Source organism: Centrocercus urophasianus, unplaced genomic scaffold (assembly GCF_019232065.1).
Source record: "Centrocercus urophasianus isolate 14NV4802_14NV808 unplaced genomic scaffold, USGS_Curo_1.0 seq_23, whole genome shotgun sequence".
NCBI lineage: Eukaryota > Metazoa > Chordata > Aves > Galliformes > Phasianidae > Centrocercus > Centrocercus urophasianus.
Window position 1 is genome coordinate 18,592,533 of NW_024884789.1, and position 15,410 is coordinate 18,607,942.

At 57.6% G+C, this 15,410-nt stretch overlaps 4 protein-coding genes and 1 non-coding gene across 6 annotated transcripts; 3 read left to right on the plus strand and 2 right to left on the minus strand.

Annotated features, from left to right (window-relative positions):
* Positions 1 to 153: 153 nt before the first annotated feature.
* On the plus strand, positions 154 to 2,133 carry RPS17 (ribosomal protein S17). Its single transcript, XM_042824473.1, has 5 exons — positions 154 to 231; positions 375 to 526; positions 640 to 745; positions 1,768 to 1,833; positions 2,011 to 2,133. The coding sequence occupies exons 1-5, from the start codon at positions 229 to 231 to the stop codon at positions 2,089 to 2,091; spliced, it is 408 nt and encodes a 135-aa protein (XP_042680407.1). The 5' UTR covers positions 154 to 228; the 3' UTR covers positions 2,092 to 2,133.
* LOC122163509 lies at positions 1,117 to 1,248 on the plus strand. The gene has a single exon (XR_006169953.1). It is a non-coding gene; the product is annotated as a small nucleolar RNA SNORA71 (small nucleolar RNA).
* A 770-nt stretch (positions 2,134 to 2,903) lies between the features above and the next one.
* On the minus strand, positions 2,904 to 5,816 carry TERB2 (telomere repeat binding bouquet formation protein 2). The gene is made up of 8 exons (XM_042824552.1): positions 5,753 to 5,816; positions 5,097 to 5,526; positions 5,050 to 5,053; positions 4,661 to 4,829; positions 4,438 to 4,499; positions 4,009 to 4,097; positions 3,826 to 3,917; positions 2,904 to 3,410 (listed from the first exon to the last, which is right to left on the minus strand). Exons 1-8 carry the CDS (start codon positions 5,814 to 5,816, stop codon positions 3,289 to 3,291), a joined length of 1,032 nt encoding a protein of 343 aa, XP_042680486.1. The 3' UTR covers positions 2,904 to 3,288.
* Positions 5,817 to 5,928: 112 nt separating this feature from the next.
* B2M (beta-2-microglobulin) lies at positions 5,929 to 8,551 on the minus strand. Its single transcript, XM_042824475.1, has 4 exons — positions 8,441 to 8,551; positions 8,055 to 8,333; positions 7,911 to 7,945; positions 5,929 to 6,960 (listed from the first exon to the last, which is right to left on the minus strand). The coding sequence occupies exons 1-3, from the start codon at positions 8,502 to 8,504 to the stop codon at positions 7,932 to 7,934; spliced, it is 357 nt and encodes a 118-aa protein (XP_042680409.1). The 5' UTR covers positions 8,505 to 8,551; the 3' UTR covers positions 5,929 to 6,960; positions 7,911 to 7,931.
* Positions 8,552 to 8,883: 332 nt separating this feature from the next.
* PATL2 (PAT1 homolog 2) lies at positions 8,884 to 14,685 on the plus strand. 2 transcript variants are annotated; one of them, XM_042824471.1, is made up of 19 exons: positions 8,884 to 8,921; positions 9,019 to 9,121; positions 9,275 to 9,573; positions 9,794 to 9,862; positions 9,949 to 10,014; positions 10,102 to 10,269; positions 10,426 to 10,509; positions 10,902 to 11,056; positions 11,370 to 11,453; positions 11,537 to 11,675; positions 11,784 to 11,949; positions 12,022 to 12,119; positions 12,418 to 12,462; positions 12,614 to 12,747; positions 12,990 to 13,149; positions 13,497 to 13,637; positions 13,718 to 13,815; positions 13,892 to 14,041; positions 14,419 to 14,685. In XM_042824471.1, exons 1-19 carry the CDS (start codon positions 8,898 to 8,900, stop codon positions 14,456 to 14,458), a joined length of 2,223 nt encoding a protein of 740 aa, XP_042680405.1. In that variant the 5' UTR covers positions 8,884 to 8,897; the 3' UTR covers positions 14,459 to 14,685. The 2 variants fall into 2 exon arrangements, with proteins under 2 accessions (XP_042680405.1, XP_042680406.1); XM_042824472.1 differs by lacking the exon at positions 10,426 to 10,509.
* The last annotated feature ends 725 nt before the right edge of the window (positions 14,686 to 15,410 follow it).

Here is a 15,410-nt window from a genome sequence, read left to right on the forward strand (position 1 = left end):
GCTCAGCGACGAGGCCGCACCGGCCTCCTTCCCTCAGCACGGCCTCTGGGGGCCGCTGTCGGTGCTCGACGGGGACACGGCGTGGCACCGGGCCGCGCCCCCTCCGGGCCTCTACGGCAGCGCGGTCCTCCTGCCCGCCAGGGGGCGCTGTGCGCTGCGCGCGCTTCCGGCGTCCACTCCCGCTTCCGGCCCTCCTTTGCGTTCTCTTTCTCTGCGGCAGCCGCAGCCATGGTGAGTCCCGGCCGCCGCCATCCGCCGCCATCGGCCGCCGGGGCGGCTCATCGCGGGGCTCCGGAGCGCGGGGCGGGTTGCTGGGGGGCGGCGGGCCGTAGGGGCGGAGGGCGGCTGGCGAGCGGCGGTGCGTGTCCCCGCAGGGACGCGTGAGGACGAAGACGGTGAAGAAGGCGGCGCGGGTGATCATCGAGAAGTACTACACCCGGCTGGGCAACGACTTCCACACCAACAAGCGCGTGTGCGAGGAGATCGCCATCATCCCCAGCAAGAAGCTGCGGAACAAGATCGCGGGGTGAGGCCCGGGGGGAGCGGAACCCTGCCGTGCTCGGGCCCCGGGGCTCAGCCCGGCTGTGTGTGTGTGTGTGTGTGTCTGTCTGCCACCCCGTCACGCCGCCTGTCCCACAGGTATGTCACCCACCTGATGAAGCGCATCCAGCGGGGCCCCGTCCGGGGCATCTCCATCAAGCTGCAGGAGGAGGAGAGGGAGCGCCGGGACAACTACGTGCCCGAGGTGCGGCCGGCCGCGCTCACGTGGGCTGGGGGCTCGGGCTGCGGCACGGGGCTGTTTCCTGAGAGCGGTGCTTTCAGAGCGCCGGGCTGCGGAGCGCGTCCCCGAGGGGGCCGGGCACGGGGCAGAGGTGGGACGCACCGTAGCCCAGCACGGCGTTCCCTCGGGCGCTGCCGCCTTCGTTTAGTCGGCACCGTTGCCGGCCGGAGGGCGCTGCCCTTCCTTTCCCTAGCTGAAAATAAGCTCGATATCAGCTCGACGCACAGCACGGCCCGAAGCCGCCGTGCAGCAGATGTCGCTGAAGGGCAGCCGTGGTTCGATGCCACAGCGCTGAGCCGGTCCCACAGCACAGCCACCCCGCGGGGACCCCCCGAACCTGCATTCGAAAGTGATCGTGGTCTGCTGCGTGGCCCGGTCATTGATAGTGCAGGGAGAGGAACCCGAAAGCATTTCCCGTGTTTGGTTGGGTCCATGCCATCCCTCCCAAACCCTGTAGCATTCGGACATCGGCTTTGTGCTCCTCTTCCTGATCTCCTGTAATGCTGTTAGCTGCTGTTTGATTCAGTCTGCTTATTTGTGCTCTTCAGTTCTCCTAGTTTGCTGGTGCTTGGTTTGCTTATTTTAAATCTGGGTAAGCAGATAGTTTTGTAGGCCGGGATGGGATGATGAGCCCGGCGCCTGGGCTTGGTGTGATTCCTCACTCATGGTGTCTGGAAGGGAGCAGCACTGTGCAGCTGCTCTCAGAGCCCTTGGGTGTCAGCTGTGTCTGCTGGAGGAGGCTGCGCTCAGCTGCAGATGGGACAGGTCGCAGCTGCTGAGCGGGGAAGGAGCTGCAGGATGAACCTACTTGTTTCTTACTGGTGTGGTGTAGCCTATAATGGAAGGGAGCGCACAGAGGTTGAGGTCTGGAGAGGGGAATTGCGAGGTGTTTTGGTCGGGTTCCTCCTGGCTCACTCCGGTGGGGGCAGTGGATCGGCTCTCCCCAAGGCACAGCCAAACCTTGGCTGTCTCTCTTCTGTCCCCAGGTCTCTGCTCTCGATCAGGAGATCATTGAAGTGGACCCGGACACCAAGGAAATGCTGAAGCTCCTGGTGAGTAGCTCAGGCCACCCTGCGGCCTGGTGCAACCCAGCCCAGGTGGTGACCGTGTCCCCAGCAGTGCTCCTGGGGCTACTGACAGCCTGGAACGTTCTGTCCCCATGGCCGGGAGGGCTCCGCCTCCTCCCTCGGTGGGTCTGGGCACACTGCTGACCCCAGGCTCTTTTTCAGGACTTCGGCAGCCTGTCCAACCTGCAGGTCACGCAGCCCACCGTGGGGATGAACTTCAAAACGCCACGAGGCGCGCTCTGAGCCGCTCGCTGTGTTGCTTTTACAATAAATGTGGGAAACCAACTCGGCCTGCTCGTTCTTTCAAAGCCCACGGCGGGGCGGAGCGGAGGGCCTCCCTGGGTGCTGCATCCGAGGTGTCGCAGTGCGAGGAGGACTTGACATCTTCCTGGTTGTTTGGGGCGAGAGTGCAGAGCTGTTGCTTGGCAGTGTCCTTACTGATGTCGGGGTGGTGGCGCGCGGTTGGGAGAAGGCAAACATGGAGCGACCTCAGAGCCTCCCAGCTTTGAGTGGGAAGCTCGCAAGGTCGTGCTGTGCCAGAATAAAAGCTGTCTTTCTGACCGTATCTCTCAGTGCTTAGATGGAAGAGGAAAAGTCTCTGTGTTTATTTCTACAAGGGGAGCGAACTGAGCTGAGCAATGTGCTGTCTGGGAGGAAGCCCATATGGAGACAGGCCCTGGAGCCCCCAGGAGGACCCCCAGGAGATGGGTCTCCTACCACTGTCCCCAGAGAGGGCTGCATTCACCCCACAACTCCCATCCTGCTGTGCGGAGAACCTACCGGTCCCTGCCATTCTCCCGGGCTCCTCCAGCAGATAAGGGTTCTCAGCCTGTTTCCTTCCCTACCTTTTCCACGATCAGTGTCTGCGCTTGTGTTCAAGCCTGTGGTTTACATGGGTTTTGGTAAGGAGAACGTCGGGGCCTGTGCTCAGAACCCACTCAACCCACAGGGCTCCCTGGAGGCCCTGAGCCAAAGGCTCTCCTGACTGTTGGCAGCCATGGCACACACGTTCAGTACCCCATACAAATGAAAAGGCAGAGGGTTTGCTCTTTGGGGGAAACACCTGTATTTATGTTTGCTGTGGAATTTGCTTTCAGTAGTTAGGAAAAAAAACAGTTTACAACAAACGCAGGCAGGTATGTAAAGTGTACTGAGCTGTCACGAGGACAAACCAAACACAGATAGCTTAGAGCTCCCTCAAGCACCAAAGGGATTTAACTTGGAATTTGCAGCTCAGTGTCTCCAATCTCTTCACTGTGTAACTAAAATGCAGTGATAACAAAGGCTGTGCACTGGAATAACGATCAATCTGCAGGAAGGCAGGGAAGGCAGCATTACTTGCAGCAACCACAGGATGCTGGTAAACAGAACTGGACTGCCATAGCTGGCTGATGGTGTCGGGCAGCGCTCAGTTAAGGTTTTGCTGAGAACAGCTGCCTGTTACTTAGAATTTTTTAGGCTGATTTCATGATGAACCCAGTAGGCGGTGCAGCCTGCGGTGCCAGGAGTGAAGTCGTGTAGCTCTCCAGTGTATTTCCTCATGTCACGGGCAGAGGTGTAGCCTAGGGATGGAAAGTGCTGCTCTAAAGCCCAGCGTTACTCTGTTGGGTGAAATGGGAGCTGTGGAACATGGGAGGCGTTCAGGTGCAATCCCAGCTGTGCCCTCGGGAGTTTGTAACAACTGGGAATAAGCATCAGCATCGAGGGGCAACCTGGGACCGTGGACCTCCATACCTGCATGATTCTGCACCAGGGATTGCACACTGCAAATGGGAACAATGAGCAACAAGCAGTGCAGAGCCATCAGGAACAGCGGCGTCAATAAAACCCAAGACAATCTTCTGGGTGAATTTTAGCAGTCTTGGGGTCTGGCAGGTAGGTAGAGAGCAATCTCTGGGGGTAGCCCTGACTCCACCAGCATCTGCAGCCATTTCCAGGCTGTCTTCCACTTACAGGCCTACCCAAGCTGCACATTACCTGTCACCATGTTATTTATCGGGTATTCCTGGAGTGTATGGCATGGAACTTCCTCCTGGCTGGATGCTCTTGAGCCCCTTTTTCCTTCACTGCTGTGTTGGGAGGAATCGTGTGTTACTCTGTGCTGGGTATTTTATAACAGATGAGGACACCTCCAAGTCCCCTTGCCATGGCCAGAAATACCTTTCAGGTAGGTTCTGTGCATCCTCCCCAGCTCCTTGCTCGCACTCCTTGCTCACTGTCTCTGGTTCATCAGACAGATTTTCTTCAGGCTGTGATGATCAGTGCAGAATTCATTTAAAATGGTGCACCATTCACAAGAAAGTTTTCAATCCAGCAATACTTTTTGCTTCAAACGTACTGAGGAATGACCTCAAGAGGACAGCGCGCAGTGGGAGCTGAATGATTTGCAAAGAAAGCCAGAGTCCCAGACTCTTAGAACTGGAAGGCCCCCCCCCAACCCCACCCTACCATTGAGCTGCCTGCCCCCAGCCCAGGCTGCCCACCCCTGGCCTTGTCACCTCTGGGGATGGGGCACCCACAGCTGTGGGCAGCAGCACTAGAGGCTGACACAAGTCGTTACAGCACCTACATGGGGTGTTTCTCACGCACCTGTTCCACAAGGGAATAATCCATCTGCTCCCAAGGAAATCTACCTATTTTTCTCCTGATTTCTGCCGTGAGCAAAAAAAATAAATGAGTGTAACAGCAGCCCAGTGAGCAGCGCTGCGCCCTGAGCAGTGGGGCACCGATTCCTCAGCCCTGGGGAGGAGGCATCACTCCCAGCAGAAGGAAATCAGCCCTCGGAGCAAGGGGATGGGGCACAGCCCCTCACCTTCCTGCAGGCAGGCGGGGGGCAGCACGAAGTGCCCCAGAGCCACGGGCTGCTGCTTGGCAGTGCTGCTGTTCAGCCACGCTGACAGGTAACAGGGATGGAACACTGTAGCTCTGCCATCCAGGTACTGCAGGCTCTCGTGTATGCTGGGAAAGAAAAGGGGTGGTTTCTAAAGGTAAGCACAACTACGAGCCAAACGGAAGAAGCTTTGGCTCTGATCGGTCTGGAATCAGCACTTGTGTTCTGTTACCTCCTGCTTGTTTCAGTTTTGTTTTGTTTTGTTTTGTTTTGTTTTGCCTGTGGTTACTTCCCTGTTTGCCCCATAGCCCTGGGGTGGTGCCAACTTTATTTCAGACCCCAAGCTTTCGTAGCAGGTCAGCCCCATTTACCCAGCTACAGGTATCAGCTGGTTCTGCACGCAGGTCTTGCACAGCACTAAGTCCAGGCGGGTTTTATTTCCGCTGGTGTGAATGCAGATGGATCAGCTCCCGCCTTGCTCTGCTCTCCCACAAAAAGCCATGTCAGCAGCCTCACAGCGCCATCCCCACCACTGGGGAACATCAGCGTTAATGCAAGCATTCCCATCAGCTGCACTTCACTGCCTTTTGCCCCCCACAAACCAGCAGAGCCCCTCCAGCACGCCATCAGCGAGCAACGGAGATGGCCAACCCCAAACAGGACCTTCCCAGGTGTGTGCTGGGCACCGGGGGTGGCGCTAAGGGGGGACAGAGCCAACCTGCGGGTATCGGGGTGAGCAGCATCGCTACTAAAGAGATAGTCGGCGTCCTGCCAGCGGGTGAGCAGCCCTCCGCCAGCCACTGTGGGAGGAAGAGCAGGGTGAGGACGAAGGTGAACCCCCGTGCGTCACACAGCCCGCTGCGTCCCCGCACGGCGCAGACACCAGCAGTGTCAGGTGAGCCCAACACCACGCGCCCTCGTGCCGCGCTGTCAGCGCAGCCCAGCTCACTCCCTCACGCACCCCAACGCATTTCCTACACTCTGCTGCGAATCCCCCGCCCCGTTCTGTGCTCCCCCCGCCCCAGCGTGTCCCCACACACCCCTAGACAGCCCCACAACCACCCCACGGCTCACCCCACAGCTGCCGGGGGCCGGGCTGGACGCTGTGGGAGAACCAGGCCTGGCAGCCCTTAAACATGGCGGCGGGAAGCTGAGGGGCAGCGGCGGGAAACGCTGAGGGGTGAGGGGGGGGGGGAGTGAGCCAAGGCTGGGAGAGCAGCTTTCCTGCCAGGAATGTTCAGACCAAACCCTGCTTTCAGGTATTTTAATCTGAGGTGAGGAGCTCGTCAGCAAACGATGCGTCCTTGAGTAAAGCGTGGAGCAAAGCAGAAAGGCAGAGGTTTGCACACATCTCATTGCTCAGCATAGGCAGCGCAAATGCAACAGAGCAATCTACAAAACAAGCCGGAACTGCGTCAACCTCGAGCAACACAATCTTCATCCATGAAAGCACTGCGAGAACTCAGCCCAGCCCAGAGCTGAGATCTGCACCCACCACGTCCGGCTGGACCCAGCAGCACGACGTCACCACAGCAGCCCCCCAGGAGCCACAGCAGCGCTCAGGTTGGGTAATGCCTCCCCAGGCAGCTCCCTGTGCCCTGAAAATCATCATTTTGTCTTTTCTGGTTTTATTGGGTAAAATTTGTGTACAATTCAGACCGGTGAAGAGCTCCAGTGGCAGTGCAGATACTGAGAGCTATGTGCTCAGATAAGTCAAGATAGAACGCTGCTCCAAGTCAAAGGTATTTTAACACAAGCTCCAGCAATTTTTTATGGAGAACAGCTGTTAGAGAGCAAGCTTTACTGATTTATTGCTATCAATTCTGTTCCTTTCCTGGGGAACACACAAGTTTCAGAGTTGTGAATTTGCACAGTTATGCACAAGTTTCAAAGGCATGAATTTGCATTATAAATTTTCACAATTCCAATCCCAATCAGCTTGCTTTGCATCTTCCTTCATCCTAAGCAACAGGTCAGGATACCTTCAACAGCATCTCCGTATTTGCAAACCATCTGCTGCATGCCTGAAGGCTGCAAGGCAGCACCCCCCCTTCCCCATTCCCTTCCCCATTCCCTTCCCCTTCCCTCCAATCCTCCCACCCCCCCCCCCCATGCTTTTCCAGGAGCACAGATTTCAGAGCACTGCTGCTAACCCTAGGAGAGCATCCTAAAGGAATTTCATGATGAAGATCCTTGCTCTTTGCCATCCTACCCAGAAGTGTGATGCAAAAAAGGACAGAAGCTCAAGCTCATTTCCACTTGAAATGCAGAATTCTTCAGACCTGCATGGGAGAGAGGAGATTGATATCAATTGCTCTGTGCACTGCTTCAACTGCTTAATTATTTTTTAAGAACCTGTTCTTCCAATGCAACCATTTTTTAGCTTTCGAGACTTTCCAGCCTCTCAGTATTGCAGGTTTTTGTGCTGCTAATTAAGAGTACCCTCTTCCTCCCCTGTTCACCTCACCCCTATTTTCTCCCGTTCCTGAATACCAGCACCCCTCCCAGCCTTTGCAGGAAGAGCTCAAAAGCATTTTGGAAAACAGAGGCAGGTAAAGCACTGTGATCCTTTTGCACCTCAAGAAGTTAAGCCCAAGAGTTCCCTTCCTGCTCCATCTTAAAGTTCACGTGACTCATGACCCATGAGTCAGCCTAAAAACCTTTGTTTCCCGAGCTAGCTGGGAGGGAACTTCCCTGGAAAAGGCTCAGCTCCCACTGTCAATGTTCAACCAGCCTCAAACAGAGATCTCAGCAAAGGAGTTTCAGTTTCAAGCTGTACTGCAGTTCTTTCAGCCATGATGCAGTTTTCTCCATCATGGGTTGGGCTTGCTATTCACACCTAGCTGACTCTGCCATGCCCACCTCAGGCTAACCATCCTGCCTTCCCTGAGGTGCAGGGGATTTCCAAGCAGGGGAACTTCCAGACCCTGTGATGCCATTCTCCTGGCTGGTGGGGAGGAAAAGCACTGAAATGGGCAGTGACAGCTCGTATTGGCGGCCGGCAGACGTGCCAAAGAGCTTTGCTCCAAGTGACTGCTCTCTTCTGGGAGGAAAAGCAGGGCTCCTAGGCTGGGTGTGGGTGAGCACCGGTTGTAATATTAAGCAGAAAGAGCTTCAGAACAGCCCTGCTAGCTGTCAGTGGGAACACAGGGGATCTTGTGATCGTTCGTCCTGTTTGTTGGCTCTGTGGGCTATTTAGGGGGCCTCCCTTTACCCGCAGGACGTCACTCACCGTGCTCATCCCGGGCACAGCTCAGAACTCGGGATCTAAGGAGGGAAAGAAGTGATGTCAGGGCCCAGAACGATGGGGCTCAGGGCCACGGGCGCTCACGGCCACGGGGCCGGCAGCACAGGGAAGAGGAGGAGGCGGCCATACCCCACTTGTAGACCTGCGGCTCTTTCAGGGTCTCGTGCTCCACCTTGCACGTGTAGACGGCGTCGCTGCTGGGCGTGAAGTCGGCGTACACCAGGCGCTGGAAGCTCCAGTCGTCGTTGAAGGACATGTCGGAGTACTGTGCGCCCTCCATGGGCACGCCGTCCTTCATCAGCGTGATGGAGATCTTGGGCGGGTGGAAGCCGGACGCGAAGCAGTTGAGGACGTTCTTGGTGCCCGCGGAGGCGGGGAAGCGGGAGTACACCTGTACCTTGGGCGTCACTGCGGGGACGGAGGGGTGCTGAGCGGGGGGAGCCCCGCACGGGGAGCGACCCCAAAGGAGGGGTCAGCACCCCGCGCCCGCGCTCCCGCCCGGCCCCGGCACTCACGATCGGCCTGCGCCAGCCCGAGCAGGGCCACCAGGGCCACCAGCATCACCGCCGCCTTCCCCATAGCTCCGCCGTCCGCTCCGCTCCGCGCTTCTCGGGGAATGACCCCGCCCGCCGCTCGCTTGCGCCCGCCTGGACTGCAGCCAATGGCGGCGCGGTAAGCCCGCCGCGTCACCTGTCTCCGGGCAGAGCGGCGGTGTAGAGGTTACGGAGACAGAGCGGCGCGGCCCACGGCGCCTGCGCGCGACAGGAGCACCGCTTTCGCTTTCGCTTTCTCTTTCCCGAAAGTGGGTGGGCGTGGCCTAACGTGGGGGGGGGGCTGCGCAGGCGCACTGAGTCGACGGGCGGTGCCGTGCGGCACGGCGCGTGCGCGACAGCGGCAGCGCGGGAAACCGTAAAAGGCGGCGGGCGGGGCAGCGCGGCCCCGTAGAGGGCGGCGGGGGTGGCGGGGCGCGTCATGGCGGAGGGCGGCGAGCCCGTGGTGAGTGCCCGCCCTGCCCTGACGCGGGGCTGTGCTGTCGCTGCTTTCGCTCTGAAGCCTTACCGGTGTCCCCGCTGCCGCCCCTTTCTTCCCCCAGATCCTCGAGGACTACCTGCTGGTGGAAGATGCTCCTCTGCTGGAGGAGATGGCCGAGGAAGACGAGGAGCTCGACCTGTACAATGAGATGACGTTTGGGCTGGGTAAGGTCAGAAGGAGCCCGGATTTGGGCTGACCACCAGCACCTGTAGGACTGCGGATGGAGGGGGCGGTGAGGAAGGTGGTCCTGAGCAGGGGCTGAGCTGGGGGGTGGGGGTGTCTGTTTGCCCTCAGTGTGCTCTGCTTCTTCCTTCAAGACCGTGACTCCATTGAGGAGGATGCCACCAAAACCCCGGTGCCTCCAGAGAGGAACCCTGAGCTTTTGGAGCCTGAGGAACAGCCCCGAGTGGTGGAGGGGCAGCCACCGACAGAGGAGCAGGGAGAGCTCCAGGGCCAAGGTGGGACAGAGGCAGAGGCTGAGCAGGTGGGCTCTGAGGAGGAGGAGGAAGAAGAGGAGGAAGAGCAGGGAGTTGAGGAACAGGAGGATGAGGAGGAACCCAACGACTTGGGAGACCCAGCAGTGATGAGAGCTGTACAGAGCAAGCCCACGCTGGAGGTGATGCCTGGTTGGGGTGGGATGGGACCCTGAGTGAAATCCCTGGGGTCCCCCAGTGCCCAAGCAGAGTCGGTGGTGTGGTCCTGCTGCTCCTTTCTCCATCTTTGTACTGTGGACTGTGTCCCATGGGGGGGCCAAGGGGTGGTTCTGGGAGGTAACAAGGTCGTGCCCGTGGTGCTTTTGCAAAGTGTACATCACTAACTGTTCTCTTTGCTCTCAGAGCCAGGACTCAGCAGTGCTGGACAGCAGGATTGGCTCTGACTGGGCAGAATTTGGCCAAGAGGACATGGTAAAAACATCCCCTCCACACTAGTAACAGAGACTGAGTGTCTCTTGCCTCTCCTCTCCCCGTGCTGATCTCTGTTTGTCTTCCAGCTGGCAATGGACCCCATGGCATGGGGCTCTTGCCCCAGCAGCATTCCAGCCCACCACATGCTAGAGGTGCGTCCTTGGGGCTCTCCCTGTGTGTCCCTTATGGTGCTGAGCAGTCAAGGCTCCATTTCCTTCATCTGCCACCTCCTCCCACAGGACAAAGCCATCCTGCAGGTCCTGGAGAGGCCGCCTACTGCCACCAACATGGCCCTCGACTTCCTCGGCTCCCCTGTGCAGAGGGGGTATGTGGGTTCCCCACGGCACAAGCGCCCTGACTTCAGAGGGATGTCCCCCAAGTCTTTCCCCCAGCACTTCCTCCAGCAGGTACAGGTTTTCAGAGACTCTTGTTTTGCTCCTCTGCCTTCCCTGCTCCGGAAGCTGTCCCAAGCTCTGAGATGCTTCTATGTTGTATGGGACCTATTATAAGGCTGGGATTTGTGGCTGTGCCTTGCTGATCCCAATAACATCTTACTCCTGCAGCAACCTCTGATACCATGCTCCACATCCTCCCCTCGGCCCTTCCCACCACCCCGCAGAGCCTCTTCTTTCTTTACTTCCAACCAGGTAATGGAGCGAGCTGTTGGCCACTAATCCCACAGATGGTGCTATGTCCTGGAAGATGCTTCTGAGCACGTCTCAGCATCTCTCCCAAGTGGCAGCCTTTGCAGCTCAGTCTCATCCTGGGCACTCTTCTTTATCTTTAATGGGGATGGTTATAGCTGTTGCTTCTTAAATAGATTTATCCTGATGTTCCTGCACTGGGCCTGTTTGGTAGCACGTTGGAGCACCTTTGATGGACCTGGGCTGTACCAGGCAGCAGCATAACACTAGAGTACCCTTGCGTTGCCCAGATATGGGAGCACAGAATGTCGCTTTGGTAGAGCCCAGCCATCCCTCCAGGTGCCCCTGGACAGCAGGGTGCCCTGCCACCTGACCACTTTTCCCTTCCTTTCCAGTCTGCAGGGTACATCTCTCCAGGCCCTTTCAGTCCCCTGTCGCCCAACATTGGCACTCCACCACGGTCTCTCGCCATGCACTTTGGCCCAATGTCTCATTCTCTGGATCCTTCTGTCTTCTTCAGCCCCTCCACCAGTGGCCAGCTCAACCTCAGGTAGCAGGGATGGCGAGTGGGGTGCCTGCCTGGGGGCAGGGGAGGGGTGCTGCAGCCCTCATAGAAGCTGGGTAGCTCTGTGGGGGTGGCTCAAGTGTGGGAGCTGAGCTGTGGTTGTGATGGTGAGGAGGCATCTGGTCTGGGTGAGGTCAGGATGGACAGCATGCCATGGGCACGTCACCATCTGTTGTCTGAAGGTCAAGGGAGCTGGTGGCCCTTGTGGCACTCAGCCAAGACCTGAGATGCGTCCTGAACACATCAGAGATGCGTTGGAGCTGCTGTATTGTCTTCAGTCCTCATTGTCCTTTTGCAGCGTGCCCAGCCACCTCACTCAGCTGCACCCGCAGCACCAGCGCATCCTGACCCAGCGGCAGCAGCAGGGTGGGACATTGCAGAGGTATGGGGTTTACAGGGGGGGCTTAGGGGTGCCTCAGGGGGGATCTGAGTGCTCACAGTAGGCTGTGGTCTTCCCTGTGACAGCGTCTCCCCCAAGAAGCTGTGGTCCCCTAAAGCTGACCCTTGTGCTGGGCTGATGACCTGCAAGGAGAAGGACTGGGTTGTCAAGGTGGAAATGATCCAGCTGCAGAGTGAGAACTTGGATGATGATTATTACTACCAGGTGAGCTGCTTCTGTGGGGTCTTGTGGTCACCCAGCTCCTTGGAGCTACGCATTCACACCTGAGGAAGCTGGAAGATGCGGGGGCTTGAGGTGCTGAGTCCTGTGCAGGAATGGGACAGGATGGTCCTATGTTGTCCTTCTGGCTGCCTGCAGACCTACTACCACCGGCTGGAGCGCAAGCAGGCAGAGGAAGAGCTGCTGGGTGGGCGCAACAAGCAGGAGCCCCCCAAACTGGTGACACCATTCATTCAGAAAGTGGAGACCTACAATTCTGGTGAGGGGCTGTTGCTGAGGTTGGGATATGGGGCATGGGACACACTCTTACCACGCTCCCGCTCTCTTCCAGTGGTGCGCATTGCCGGCTCGCTGGGCCAGGTCGCTGTATCCACCTGCTACAGCCCCCGGCGGGCCATCGATGCTGTGCACCATGCCCTGGTGGAGGAGGTAGGTGAAGGGGGACACCGGGCTCCAAGCTTCCTTCCATGTCTTGGAGAAGTTTAGGAGGAGTGATAGGAGCTACCCTGGCTCCGGGTGTCGGATGGGGCATGCAGTAGGGCTGTGTCTCACTTTTATGGCATCAGCAGGGTGGGATGGGACAGCCAGTGGTGGCTGTGGCCGCTGTGCAGGGTTGGTCTTTGTCCTGAAGCCACTTTGATCCCCAGGGAGCAGCTGGCCCAGAGCTGTGCTGGCAGCGGTGTCTGGTGCTGGCTGTAACTGTGCCTTCCTTTCTCCCCTCCTGAAGGCTGCGGGGAGCCACCGGCTTCGAGCGCTGCACAGGATTGAGAGGGTGAGTGGCGGTGGCCCCGCTTTGCGGCACGCTGGGATGGAGCAGAGGCTTGTCCAAGGAGCTCTGTGGGGGAGGTCTGCCTGGATGTGGGGGGTTTTGAACATTCAGCAAATGCTCCAAGCTGGCCACTTATCTCTTGGCATTTCTTTAGCTGTTCCTGCAACTGCTGGAGGTGGAAGAGATGCAGCGGAAGATGTCCTTAGCCACAGAAGAGCAGGAGCACAAGACCCAGGAAGTGGGACGGATCTATCAGGCCCTGAATATCAGAGCCTGCAGCAGTGAGGAGTAAGATGTGCTGTGGTGAAGTACGGGTGGGCAGCATGCCCTGATCCTAGCTGTGTTCCCTGTAATCATGTGTAATGGGATTCTGTCCTCTGCACGTCACCCTTATTTGTGGTGCCCCTATCTACTGCCTTGTCCTCCACTGAAGATGCATGGGAGTGAGGGAGATGTCAGTTCATCTCCTAGATGGGCAGAAGGGCTTCGGGTCTCTCAGGGTTTGTGCCAATGGGAGCCTTCATCCCCAGGGAGGCAGAGGATGAGTTCCTGCAGGTCCTGTGTGTTCGGAAAGGCAAGAAACTCACAGCACGGCTGCTGCCTCACCTGGCCCCAGAGCAAGCAGAGAAGATCCTGCTGACCATCACCCACCACCTGCCCTTCCTCATGAAGAAGGATGTGCCAGATGAGGCGAGCACCTCCAGCCTGGGGCAGGGGGTGCTGGGTTGCTTTCTTCTATCCCTTTTCCTGGAACTGGCTATCTTGCTGGGTCTCAGCTAGGCTGGGTGGATGGTTGGGTTGACGTGGGAAAATGGCCTATGAAGGGTAGGCTCAGAGCTTTGCTTCCCCTGTTGAAGTGGAGAAGGAGGAAGGTTGCCAGGAGGTGTTAGGGTAGTTCTGGTGGATGTGTATCCCTAGGATGTGTGGGGGTCCCTGAATGTGGGATGCAGGCATTTGGGCTAGGACTCAAGGATGGGGATGGGACTGCTGTGGGTCAAGCAGTCTCAGATCCCTGCTCTCCCCTCTGCCCTGCCCAGTCTCTCCCCCTGCTCTACAGCCCTTTGAATGAGGTGGTGGGCAGGATGACCTTCAGCAGGCTCATTGAGGTCCTGCAGGAGATGACCAGGACCCTGCCCGAGTCTGCTGAGCTCCCACTCACTATGGCCTTGAAGAACCAGGTATGTTGGTATCCCCACTATCCAAAAGGCACTGCAGATGAACAGGCAGCCATGATACAATTCCTGGTGCATCCCTACAGTTTGGCATCTCCTTGCTCTACTCCCTGCTGAGCCGTGGCGAGGGACTGTTGTCCTCTGAGACACCACTGGAGCCACACATTGGGGACTTTGAGACGTGGTGAGGAGATGGGACCTCAAACGTGGCTGGGGCTGGCTGACCAACGCAATACTCACGGTCTCCTTGGTGTCCCCAGGACAGACACTGTATTCCTGGTTGCTCGGGAGCTGTCACAAGTGCCCAAGGCTTTGCTGGTAGAGCCACTTTTTTTGCCCAGCAATCTCCTCTCGCTCTTCTGCCGCTACCTGGACAAGCAGACTGTCCACCACCTGGAGGCCAAGATGGAGTGAGTACTGCCTGGTGCTGCCTTGTAGAGAAAGGGGATCTGTTGGGACCAGATCTTTGGGAAGAGAAGTGGTAGATATGCAAGTCTGCAGACCCCCATTATGCTGGAGGACACGAGCCCACACAGAGCAAGCAGTTTGCCCCCCTGCTGGTCCATAGTGCCATGAAGCTTGCAGTGCTTGCTTTGACTTGAGCAGATCTGGTGTGCTCTGTGTGCATCTTTCTGGGATGAATAAAAGTGGGGGCAGAAAGCTGCGGAATCCCTACTGCAGTCTGGCTGGGCAAGCTCTAGGTGGTGGCTGGGCAGGTAGGCTCCTGGTGGCTGCCACCAGTGTGGTGTGACAAACCTGATACTTCAACCTTGCTCCTTCTCCATAGGTGCTCCCCACTGCCGTCGGAGGCTCCCATGCTATGCTAGGCCCTGAGAGTGAGACAGAGCCAGTGCAAGGACTTTGAGTTTTGAAGCAACCGCAACTCGGGTGCTGGGCACTTTGGGTGAGCCATGTGCTGGCTGGGGACGTGGGTAACTTATTTTGGCCTCACACCCTGCAGCAGCGCTTGGCAGGTGCTGAGGCCACTCTGCACTGGGGCGCTGGGAGCACCTGCAGGGGGTGAGTTTGTGTATAGCACTTGAAATAAAATAAAAAGGTGATTAACAAGCGCTTGCAGCTCCTGTGGGTGGCCTCTGCTGTGTGCGAATAACCTGGATCTGATAGAGGCATTGCTGGAGCACGGGCCTGGAGACACAGGTTGGGGATAGAGAGCATCCAAGAGTGCAGAAAAAAACAGAAGACCCAGAAGGAAGTTAAAGAGAATTGTAGGAAAAGGCAGTGATGAAAGTGGATGTGGAAGTGTTGGAGGGTCACAGCTTGCTTGGATCTGAGTGGCAGGAAGAAGATGAGCAGAGAAAGGAAAGGTCTGCACACAGGAGAGGACACAGTGGGGTATCTGTGTGCACAGGAAGTGTGGTCTGAACACATGGCGGAGGACAAAGCCCCCCTTATGCTGAGGGCTTGGAGGTGTCATGATGGAACACATTGGAGTTACAGTGTCATCTTTCCGTTATTTAAATATGGCTATGACTGTCACAGCTTACCCCCAGGTCTGCCTCTAGGACCGAGGGGCGCCTAGGTATAATAATTAGGGTTTAGATATCTTGGTGGTGGCTGCCTGACTTCTAGCCTGTACAGTGGCATTCCTCCTAATCCGATGGGGGGGACATCACAGAATCGCAGACTTCCTGGGCTGTGAGGGCACACTGCTGGCTCATTGCCCGCTCCCCTCCCCAGGTCCTTTTTGGCAGGGCTGTGCTCTATCCTTACACCTCCAGCTTGTGCTGATAGCAGCTGTTCCATGTCCCAGATGCACAC

What these genes read in the sequence shown, in the direction of transcription:
- RPS17 (XM_042824473.1), top strand. An exon ending in GGGACAACTACGTGCCCGAG is followed by an intron (nt 746 to 1,767) that starts GTGCGGCCGGCC and finishes TTCTGTCCCCAG; the next exon opens with GTCTCTGCTCTCGATCAGGA. An exon ending in AGGAAATGCTGAAGCTCCTG is followed by an intron (nt 1,834 to 2,010) that starts GTGAGTAGCTCA and finishes GCTCTTTTTCAG; the next exon opens with GACTTCGGCAGCCTGTCCAA.
- TERB2 (XM_042824552.1), bottom strand. Translation starts at nt 5,816, where the DNA reads ATGTTTAAGGGCTGCCAGGCCTGGTTCTCCCACAGCGTCCAGCCCGGC. An exon ending in CGGCCCCCGGCAGCTGTGGG is followed by an intron (nt 5,527 to 5,752) that starts GTGAGCCGTGGG and finishes AGCGGGCTGTGT; the next exon opens with GACGCACGGGGGTTCACCTT. An exon ending in GCACAGAACCTACCTGAAAG is followed by an intron (nt 3,918 to 4,008) that starts GTATTTCTGGCC and finishes CTCCCAACACAG; the next exon opens with CAGTGAAGGAAAAAGGGGCT.
- B2M (XM_042824475.1), bottom strand. Translation starts at nt 8,504, where the DNA reads ATGGGGAAGGCGGCGGTGATGCTGGTGGCCCTGGTGGCCCTGCTCGGG. An exon ending in CGGGCTGGCGCAGGCCGATC is followed by an intron (nt 8,334 to 8,440) that starts GTGAGTGCCGGG and finishes CCGTCCCCGCAG; the next exon opens with TGACGCCCAAGGTACAGGTG.
- PATL2 (XM_042824471.1), top strand. Translation starts at nt 8,898, where the DNA reads ATGGCGGAGGGCGGCGAGCCCGTG. An exon ending in CCCAGCACTTCCTCCAGCAG is followed by an intron (nt 10,270 to 10,425) that starts GTACAGGTTTTC and finishes TTACTCCTGCAG; the next exon opens with CAACCTCTGATACCATGCTC. An exon ending in AGTGGAGACCTACAATTCTG is followed by an intron (nt 11,950 to 12,021) that starts GTGAGGGGCTGT and finishes GCTCTCTTCCAG; the next exon opens with TGGTGCGCATTGCCGGCTCG.